At 33.6% G+C, this 11,332-nt stretch overlaps 1 protein-coding gene across 1 annotated transcript; it reads right to left on the bottom strand.

Annotated features, from left to right (window-relative positions):
- Positions 1-271: 271 nt before the first annotated feature.
- On the bottom strand, positions 272-9,632 carry LOC139095295 (troponin C, isoallergen Bla g 6.0101-like). The gene is made up of 6 exons (XM_070646599.1): positions 9,183-9,632; positions 2,842-2,872; positions 2,644-2,783; positions 2,351-2,579; positions 2,248-2,277; positions 272-836 (listed from the first exon to the last, which is right to left on the bottom strand). The coding sequence occupies exons 1-6, from the start codon at positions 9,252-9,254 to the stop codon at positions 805-807; spliced, it is 534 nt and encodes a 177-aa protein (XP_070502700.1). The 5' UTR covers positions 9,255-9,632; the 3' UTR covers positions 272-804.
- Between the last annotated feature and the right edge of the window lie 1,700 nt (positions 9,633-11,332).

The raw sequence follows: 11,332 nt of genomic DNA, 5'->3' as shown, positions 1-11,332 counted from the left end.
TAAAACTAAAAATTCCAAATAATCAAAAACAGTTTTTTCGAGTTTCAAAAACATATTTTAAAGAACTTCTATACTTTTACTGGTTAAATATTGTCTTTAATAAGAATTTGCCAAAACTAAAAATTGCATATTTTTTAAAGAACTTCTATATTTCCAGCATTCCATCATCAATATCATTCCCATCATCCACATGCAAAAAAAAATTTAAAATTCAAATTTAATTAAATTAATTGAAAATTCATCGAAAAATAAATAAAAATCACGATTTTTGATATATTTTGTAAGTTTTTTTTTTTATTAAATTTTCTCATCTCCAACATAACTTTATTTGTGTTTGCTCTCATGCATGCCTTTATAGTGATTGGGAAAAAACTAAGTTATAGCAAAAAAAAAAAGAATTTTTCGATTGATTCAATAAAAAGGTGAAGAAATCAAAAAAATTTTGAGCCCAACAGCAGTGATTGTTATTGAGCTTATTAAATTTTGTTGAATGCGCATGCATTATGGCATAAAAAAAGATTTTTATGCAACAAACAATAGTTTTTTTTAATTAATTTTTCTTCATTTACTTAACAGCTAAAAAATGTTTTCATTTTGATGTAAAAATAAATTTATTTTTTTAATGAAAATCTCTTTAAATATAGTATGTGTGTATGTATGATTTATGGATGTATGGATGTAAGCTTATGGTACTTGTTGCAACGTGAAAAAAATTGAAAAATAAAATTTTAATCACACAGTCCATCAAATGGGGGGATTTGACACGTTTTATTTGTGTATGAGGCTTTAGATGTAGCGAGCAATTCAATCTCCACCTGCCATTACATCCATGAATTCTGAAATAAGAGAAAGAGTAAAAAAAGGAGTCAAATAACGAAACATTTATTACAGAGTAGAAAATGGATATTGAGGTAGGTTAACGGTACGTGCTGAACAATTTCTCTTTCTATTTGATGGAAATTTGGCTTTTTTGGTAAGCGACAGTGGAAATTCTCAAGTTTTAATCAATTTTTTGAACTAAAAAGTTTTTTCCTTCTTCAACCCTTGAATATTCAGAGGAGTCATTACAGTTTAGTGGGTGGAAATTTTCCAATAATTAAAATTTTTGTGACTCAACTTTCATGAGCCGTGTTGTGATTTAAATTATGTTTCTGGGTAAATTTGAATGTTATCCGAGTAGCACAAGGAGATCCAAGTTAATCGATCCAAATCCAACATGAGATCGGCGTGGCTATGTCATGGCGTAAAGTTTTATTCTTTAAAATCCGATATGACCAAATTAGAATCATAACGGACTGAAGTCGGATTTTTGGATTAGCTGATCTGTGCTATTCGAGGTACTCAAGTTACATAAGAAGCAGTCAACCCAGAAAGCACATGAGCAGAAACTCGGTCTGGTCCAGTGTGGACCTGGTTCAAGATCAGATTCATTGAAATCCAGCATCAGGTCAGAGTCAAGTCGGCCTCCTTCCTTCTAAAACCAAGCTTATGTGATAACTGTGGACCTCATCACATCTAACTTATCATTAAATACTAGAATTCAATCAACCCCACACCCATTTACATATTCATAATTCATGACATTAAGGGATCTTAAAAACTATATTGATTGAATGTCATTTACAGCAATGACAAGTCAAATACTGAAGTCCATTCATTCGGAAAGATCAATACATATCGAATAGAAATAAAAATTTGCATGCTGTGCTATAATTATTACGTGTGCAAGTCAATAAATTGACACATTCAACAAGGTCACATTACATAGTAGGTTGCATAGTAATTAAAACCAAACAAGAAGTTATCGAACTGATGCTGTTAAACCTGAATATTAATTGATATTCCCGGGCAGTATAATGAAGTCATTAGGCCATCGAAGTGACATAAAGACTTGAGTGGGGGTGACTGAAAGCATGATGGCTGAATTTGTCCATTTTTATGACAAAAATGAAGTATGCCACATCATACTGTTTGGCTACCTTAAAGCTATGCTTCGTCGTTTTTGAGATCAAAAAATCCCGGAAAAGTCCGGTTCCGAGTCCCGAAATCTTCTGGGACCGGAATTTTGGGTATGCATTATTAATATGGCAATTTACTTCGTTTTGGGAGGAAGGAGGAAGAGTAAATCTGGTATAAGCTATGGAAATTCCAAGAATCAGCAAATTGTCCCTTATATGTTCCAAATCTCTCAGGTATCCCCCGGGGAATAATATACATAAATACAAAGTAAACAACCCTCATCCTTACCATCAAAATCAATCGTTCCGCTTCCGTCAGCTGTAAAAAAAGAAGGCAAGAAAATGTTGTGGGTTAGAAAGGAAAAATCAATGATTTTGAATAAGAAACCAACCATCAATTTCGTCAATCATCTCGTCAAGTTCATCCTCCGGCAATTCTGGGTCGATTTCTCTCAAAATTTTCTTAAATTCATCAAGTGGAAGATAACCACGTGCTTCTTTGTCATACAACATGAAAACTTCCCTCAATTCTTTTCTAAGCTGATCGTAATCCTCCTCTGGCTCTACAAATCGACTTGCAAGTTTAACAAATTCAGCAAATTCAATTTCGCCTGACTCATCCTTAATGTTGTAAAATAAATATTAGAAAATGTTAAGGAACGACAGTAAATTTCACTTATTCTACCTCATCAAATTCATCTAAAATGTCATCGAGCTCATCTTCTTCTACTGCATGTCCGAGCAATTCCAAAATTGTGCCAATAATGTCCAATGAGATGGCACCTTTCTTTTCATTATCAAATACGTTGAAGGCATCTCGCAGAACTGAGAAAATAGCAAAATGTAGCTATAAAATTATACAAATCTTGTTTATTTAACCTACTTTTCAATTGATCCTTGCTCAATTTTGTTTCCTGATGAACGTCAATGAAGAATGTGCGAGAAATAGAAAGAAAACATCCAATTAGCTTGAAATGTTACTTTGTTTGCAATAATAACAATGTATATTGCCGATCGCATGACGAAATTGAAGGAGCTTTTTTGTTTAAAAGTAGCGGATATTAAAATCTCATTATGACTTTTTACGTAGGGTAGTTTAATTATCTTGTAGATTTACTTGTGAAACTTGAGAATTTTGGCATTTTTAGAGCATTTTCCTTGTATAGAAGTTTCGAATTTGTATATTCATTGATTTAGAAGTTTCTGAGGCCGTGAGCAGTTTCTCTGCTGTCAATATTGTGAATAGACAACTATTAGATTGGTTGAGATGGGTTTGGCATGCATGCAGACTGTCAGAGGAGACCTCAGTATTTAAATTGTCATTATTTGACTTGTGTGAATGGTAGGAGATCTTGAGGTACTTGAAGTACCCTAAGAACTAATCTTCCTGTATAGTTAATGTCGGTTTATCGATCCAAAATCCAGCATGAGACTGGGCTGACTTTGGCATGTTCTAAGTTCAAATCGATTCCGGAATCATGCCAGAGTAATGTCAGCCTGGTGCTGGATTTTGGATCAAATAATCGATCTGTACTTTTTGCGCATACCCGAAGACCGTAGGTCGACTTGATCCTGCCCTGGGTCCGGATTTCATCGAATCTGGCCTAAGGCAAGAGTCATCTTGACATATTGCCAGATTGTGGATATTTTCTACACCATGTGCCTTCCGGAGAATATTCTTGTCGACTTCTATCTCTGCCTAAAATCTATTATCACTGCCTAAAATCTCCTATCTCTGTCTCGAATCTCCTATCTCTACCTATAACTCTCAAAAAAGTCTTGAGCTTAAATTGAGCTTATTCTACAAATAATAAATCATGAATTCACTATCTAGGCTTAATCATTTCGACATATTTTGCATAACTTAACGATAATTTATGCATCATTGCCTTAATTACATGTAAATAAAAAACTAGATTGTATAAGGACTTTAAAAAGTAGTTGACTGATTATTTTAAACAGTCCAGTTTTACTTAATCTGCTATTGAACTTGAAATTACCAAAAAAATGAAGGTTTGAGCTATTTTTAGGAATGTAAAAATGCTGGAATTTGTTAGATTGTCGAGTATAAAGAGCTATGCTGGATGTCTATTAAGCGCTATACTGATAGTATATTAGAGTCACATTATTGGTCAGTTAAGTCGTTTCGTTTTCTGGAAGAAAAGTACACATCTAGAATTTTTGCATCTCGAACGCAACCACACTAAGCATACAGCACATAACACAATTCCTAGAATTTTTGGCAGTGCACTCATATCCCGCGGCATACAATGGATAAGATAACACTGCTCATAGATAAAACTGGGTCAAATTTGATTGAATTGCTAAACAAATGTTCTCGCCAAGTTATGTACATCCGCTTCCAAGTAACACATTCTCCGAAATTCTAGCAAGATATCCATCCATCTCATATGAGGTAAACAAAAATATTTCATATGAAATACCAAGAAAAATCACAGCTCAAATATCCAATTTGCTACTATGACGATGTATAAATCATACGAAATTGTACAGCACATGACAAAAAAAAAGTATTTCATTGATATTGATCTTGTCCTTGCTCCGACAAGTTCTATGGAACAGTAGATTGGCAATATACATGTTAAGAAAGACATAAAAGTGCTGTGACGATAGTAAAATTATTTTTAAAGTTCAAAAACTCAGAGGCTGTACAAGCTGAAATTTCAAGTGCCGCTGATTTTTCGAGGACTGTACATGACAAATCGAATGAGATGCGGAGATATATACACAAAAAAAATTAATTAATTTACATGAAAACATAATTTAAATGGACTTTATTATGTCACAACATAAACTGTCAGATGCCTAGCAACAGCTGTAACAGCTGACATTCCATATCTTACAGTTCAGTTCGTAAAATTAGACGTGAAATGTCCTTGAGCGATTTGTGAAAGATACGAATGGAAACTTCCGTTCCTGATTCGCATTTCAAACTGATAACAAAAATATCACTTGACTAATATTAGCGACTAGAAGTTGGATATTTTCTTTATCAATATTGACTGTCGCTTCTGGACTTGTTATTCAATTTATTGAATGAACAAACTTTGCGTGCGAATTAAATTTTTAATGTCGATTTGAGTTTTCACGTAATTAATTATAAATATATAATTGGGGTTATTTGAATATTAAGTAGCTGCAAAGTGGCTGTTTTAAGACATTTTAGTCAATTTGTTGGTCAATTAGCTGATCTTGAGATTTGTTGAGATCAATACTTCGAAGAATTGACTTGTTGTCTTAGGAAGTTAAAAATTTAATGAATAAAAAGTTTATTTTTAAAAAAAAAAAAAAACTTGTTGTCTTAGTCTTAGTCTCAGTGTTGATCTAGTCTCGGTCTTGATCTCGGTATTGGTCTCAATCTCGGTCCCAGTCACAGTCTAAATCTCAGTATTAGTCTCAGTCTCAGTCTCAGTCTCAATCTCAGTCTCAGTCTCAGTCTCAGTCTCAGTCTCAGTCTCAGTCTCAGTCTCTAGGTCTCGGTCTCGGTTAGTATTGGTCTTATTTTCCGTCATAGTCTCGATTCCAGTCTCGAACTCGGCCCCAGACTCATTTATATGTTCTATCCTGGTCCCTGTTTTGTTCTCAGCCTGTATCTCAGCTCCGATCTCAATCTCTTACTCAAAATTCCTTCAAAATCGGGAAACCCTAATAACTAGCCAAAAAGACCCCAAATTTCAATGACCCGCACTTCCAAAAATTCCCAAAAAAAATGATTTTTGCAACATCAACGCGTATCCAATATAATTGACTCGATAATATTTCAAATTAAATGGATATTATGACAACTTAAATTGAATTTTATGAAAATTCTCGACGCGGCCTTTACGTGACAAATTTTTTTTTTTTTTGTGCTATGCCTACTCATGAAAGATATTTTCAATGCAATTAGCATGTTGTTTTTTGATTTGATTAAATTATGGTAAGCTTTCAAATTAATTATTTTTTTGCTATGGTCGATTGAGGGTGTTGAGATATGTTTTGAAATAATAAAAAATTTGAAGCGGAATTAAAAGATGTGGGAAAATATTAAAATGTTAATGAATTGCAAAGTTCTGGAGCTTAATTTGGAAATTGGCTGAAGTTAACTGGCTGGCAGTTTAGCTCACTAAGTGGGTATGGCTCCAAAACAAATTCGATGAAATGAGGCCGAGACCGAGATCGGGACCGAAATCGAGATCGGGACTAAAACCCAGAGCGGAACCGAAATCCAGATCGGAACCGAAATCCAGACCGGAATCGAAATCCAGGCTCGAATCGACACCGAGACCAAGATCGATACACAAGACCGGAATCGACACCGAGACTGTGACCTAGACTTCCCGGGTACCATAAAGTGAAGTTTGCTTTGGGCTGGAATTTCGACTATTTCTATACCATATGCCTTCCGGAAAATTCTATCTAAATTGATTCCATTGCCATAACAGACAAAAAGCATAATTCCATGGTACAGCAGGTATACGGTACATAAAAACATCCTCTTAGTCTATTAGGATTGCATTTTGTCTGTTCCGACAAAATAGCAACAATTTTTAATTCTGACGCAATATACTCAATTCTAAGAAACATTTTCAAAAACACATTAATTTCCAATGTATCAAAAAAAATCTTATTAGCTGCAAGACATTAAAATGTGTACACAGTATGCTGTACTGATGCTAATAAGGATGTATTTGCTCATGGAAATTTTTGAATAACAAATTTTAGCTCTTTAAAGGTTTAATGAACTTAAATTTTATGAAATTTTCAAAGTTAAAGACCTAACAAGCTTGAACCTTAATACTTTTAGTTCCAAAAATATCAATAAACTTTGCAGTCCTAAACAAATCCATTCCTTTAATTAAAATTCCATTTATTTCAAATTTTTAATTGAAAACTTGTGGATATATATTAGTTTTCAAGCATGAACCTCAAATAAAGTCAAGGGTAACTTTGCACCAACTTTAAATATTTATTTTCAGTCTGAGTTTTTTTTTGCAGTCGTCACCAAACCGAAGTAGAAGAAAAAGTTCAAAAGCAAATGAAAGTGCAAGAAATTAATTAAGATGATGAAAAGAAGATTCTTGATTTTAATTAAAGGAAGTAGTTGCTTTAGACTTGAAGTCGGTTATGTTATGTCTCAATTTGAGATGCATTTGTTTGACCTTTCTGTGACCTTTAGAATGGTAAATATGGAGATTAACATTGAAGATAGTCGGGAATTTTATGAAAAATTCGATGTTGGATAGATCTGGATGTGGATGGATGTGGACATGGATTCTCATGGGTCTATAGACTGTTCACTTATTATGTAATGTGAAAAATTGAATTTTTGAAACTTTTTCGTAAAAAACTCCACAGACTTCCACATAAGAGCTCCAAATGCTGCATTAGAATATTTATGATTGAGAATCTTTGAGAACAAGACTAAAATTTAAACTCTGATCACAGGAATTGATACTCAATCGATTGTCCAGTATTTAGATATTGAGTATTGAGGTAGTTTCCTAAATGTATAGCATGCAGCTTGAATTTTTTACCACATTTTAGCATATGATGACGCTTATTAATTCATTTTTATCGGTAAGCTGGATAATGCATCAGGTTTCAGCAGCCAGACATTGCAGAGAGCACGGATCAGATCTTAATCATCGATTTACTTGATTAAATTGAACACTGAATGACACTGGCTGTATTACAGAGCATTTAAGACTTCACAAAAGCTCTTTTGCACCATGATGATGAACACCATGACGGAAGACACCTACTCGAGGCATCCATATAGCTCTTTCATCAGCATCAAATATAAGCCACCTCTATAAAGCATCTATATGACCCCCATTTGTCCTCTATATGGAGACACCTTACATTTGGAGACCAATTGGAAGTCTTACGGATGCTTCATCGAGACGGCTTCCATTTTGTATTGTATAAAAAGCTTTAACGGATCCTCCTCCATTTATGTCACTTAAAATAACATGAAAATCATCTCTGAATAATCTCCAAATGAAATTACATAAAAAGCCAAAATTTCCACATTTTTTTCGTATTTTTTCAACATTTTTTCTCCCAAAACATCCATTAAATTCCCTTAATACATCAGCATCCTTACTTCTTATACATATTTCATTAAGCTTCAACTTTTTTGTTTAAAATAAATTGCAAAAATTCTCTTAATTAACTTCAACATACTTTTGGCCACTAAATCTTTATATATTTATTTACAAAAAAATTGACAGATCTTACAATGTCACACTTGCTTAATTAGTTTCTTCATCCACAAACTTACATTAAAGAACTTTCATGAAATTCACACAAAAAATTCAACACATGAATCAGGTCATTTGACCTAGGTTAGTACACAGTATAGAAAAATAGCAACAAACTTTATCAATTTCAGGGAGTGAAGATTTGCGGGCGGGTGGGAACTTCCAGGTTGCCTTTTTTTTATATTTTTAATTTCACCAACAAAAGAAAAAGTTTTTTTTTAATTTAATTTTATTTTTTTTTTTCCAGCATAAAGTTTTACTGTAAAGTGTCAATTTATTGGTTGATGAGACGTGAGTGTCTGGGATTCTCTAAAGAGTGTAATATGTAGTTTGAAAGTCGACAGAAGGAAAGTTTTGCTAATTTTTTTTTCTAATTTAATATTCTTTCCGTTCTGGGTGTTACGTGATGCTTAAGTTTAATGCAATTTTTTCTTTTGTCTTTAAGTTTAATGCATGGATTGTGCATGGGTTTGGAATGTTTGGTGTGGATTCTGGATTTGGAGATGTTGAAGCTGATTTGGGGGATGCTGTTATGTAGTTAGAATTTGAGGATGGTAGCTCGAGTGACACGAAGGAGCAGGTGGCGTTCATGTAGAGCCAATATAGAGTCTATGTGGAGTCAATACTGAGTTCTTTATGGAGTCATACTGAGTCCATGTGGAGTCAATATTCCACGTAGAGTCTAAATGGTCTTCAACTACCCATCCTGATGGTTACAATATGTCACTCGGATCAGTGTCCATTCCAACATTAGAATTTTCTAAAGAATTCTAACCTCAAAATCCATTTTTCTTTATTTTTTGAGCAATTTATCTCAAAAATGACGCAGATCAACCATTCACTAATCACTCTAACTACACACATGTTCAGGAATCACCCAAATAATTCTCAATCTTCTTCCAAATCCAGTCAATATATATTTTCACATTAATTTTAATTAAAGAAGCATCCTCCTTACAGGTCCTGTTCTCTTTTCTGGTTCTGCTGGTGCCGCTGCGGGCGTTGGAGCTGGTGCTGGTGCTTCTGACATTTTATTATTCCTTTTTTTATCACTCAATTAGTCTTCACAACACAACCGTAAAGGAGAACCGACTTAACTATCAGATGCCTTTCAACTAAAATTGCAATCTCAATTGAACTGTGACAAAAATTTACGAGAGGGATTTTATTTTAGATCACAAATAAAATTAAGCAGAACGCACTGTAAAGGTAGTAAGAAGAGGACGTAAGAGAACTAAAATAAAAAAGTTCTCGTATTTTGAATTAATAATAGAACAACGCAAGTTGTAAGAAGAATTTTATAGTCAATTGCATTCGATTGTCCGATGATTATAATTAGAGACACAAATAAGACGAAAAAGCGCAGCAGCGTCGGTTCAATCGCGATCACGGCAACAACTAAGACTGAAAAGAGGAGTTTTTAATTAATTAAAAAAAAATTCTCATTTTTTGTCCCTATTTAAATATTAATACATGAATGATCATCCACATCGGGCATATAGCAGAATTGGGATTGGAAAAATAAATGTCGTTGGATGTCAAACGCACACTTACTTAACTTAATGCTCGTGAAAAATTTCTCTTTCAATTTGTCATAAAAAAAGGCAGATTTTCTCGATGTATCTTTTACACATCTGTCGTGGATTAAGGTAAAACTCATCTTACGGCATATTCAATCGCTTGTTGACATGGATTTAATCATGCGAAATTTTCATATATTTTTTCTCATATGTATTAACATGTTTAATCATATGAAAAATATATGAATGTGTAAATATATAATTAGGCACATGTGCTGACACGAAAATGTAATTTAAATATTGCTGAAGGAATTTTTTGTCACCTTGTTAGCAAATAAAATATTAATTCTATGTAATTCGTGCAGCATGCATATGAGGAAGTGATTTTTTTTCTATGCACTATTACAAATATGTAGCATATTTATGTATCATAGAATATTTAATCGTTTTGAATGAATGGGATTTTGAGACTCATTTTGCCGGTTGAGTGGAAGGTTAAATGCCACTTATAAGGCATTGATTTGATTGATTTCCATTATGCAATTGGTGCTAAATTGCAGTTTGTTGACTGATGAAGAAGAAAATTGTGTTGTGATTGGTTTTAGTTATGTAATAAGACTTAGCGATTGATAGTTGATTGATTTTCTAGTTCTGAGTGATGAGGATGACCTGTGGCGTGTACTCAGAGTGAACGAAAGTCCCCGGTTTGCTACCGACTCCCCTCTTCCTCCACTTTTTCAAGCATTGACTGTTAAGGATAAATAAAGTCACTTTAACGATTTTAATCAAATGAACTAACAAAGTATGCTCATAACTAATCTACCATGCTCTTATTATGTCATTTTTTAAGAATGTCAAGCACCAAGATAATCAGCATTTGACATTTCGAATACAGCACTTAACATACGACCGATGTTAAATAGTGTCGCATTTTAATGAACGTCTTTTATGATCAAACCATAATTACTCTAATGTTGATAGTCTAATACTATGTTGCAGCTTTTTCAGTCAGCAGTCATTATAAGTGTTTATGTCGTGAACATATTGCACTTGTTCGAATCCTTGTCAATTTGACAACACGCTATGTATGTCAGTGTTGTCCAACTTATGTGCCGTCAGTTTTGACAACACTGCCAAGATTGCTATCCTTGTTGGGAATCGAACCTACATACTCATAAAAGATACAGATCCGATCTGTAGCCTGAAAACTCGTCTACAGAGGTCTAAATCTCATTCTGGCAGATTATATGACTCGATACCAAAAACTCCACTCTGCTCAGACATCATGCAGCATTTCATCTAACCCCAAACTATCTCAATTTCCAGCAAAAGAATCTCACTTCAATTCCTACATTCACCAACTTCTTTAAATATTTACAAAATTCTTGTAAAATTCCTCATTTTGCATATTTTTCATCATTCATGTTTCCAACTTATGTCGTGAATGCATTAAAGCCTCTCGCATAGCATGCATAGTTTTCCATCATCAATTTGTATTTACATTTCTGATTTCCCTAATTAAATTCTAAATACTTCAAATTCAAACTCGATCAATCATCACGTTCAAATGCGGTTATTTTATGTTTAA

This window comes from Chironomus tepperi, unplaced genomic scaffold (assembly GCF_022539635.2).
Source record: "Chironomus tepperi strain 1889 unplaced genomic scaffold, CSIRO-AGI_Ctep_v1 contig_364, whole genome shotgun sequence".
Lineage (NCBI taxonomy): Eukaryota > Metazoa > Arthropoda > Insecta > Diptera > Chironomidae > Chironomus > Chironomus tepperi.
This window is presented reverse-complemented; position numbering and strand designations above follow the sequence as displayed.

Coding starts and splice junctions, on each gene's coding strand:
- LOC139095295 (XM_070646599.1), bottom strand. CDS start 9,254: ATGTCAGAAGCACCAGCACCAGCTCCAACGCCCGCAGCGGCACCAGCA. Junction 2,580..2,643: donor TTTTAGATGAATTTGATGAG/GTAGAATAAGTG, acceptor TACAACATTAAG/GATGAGTCAGGCGAAATTGA. Junction 2,278..2,350: donor GATGATTGACGAAATTGATG/GTTGGTTTCTTA, acceptor CTTTTTTTACAG/CTGACGGAAGCGGAACGATT.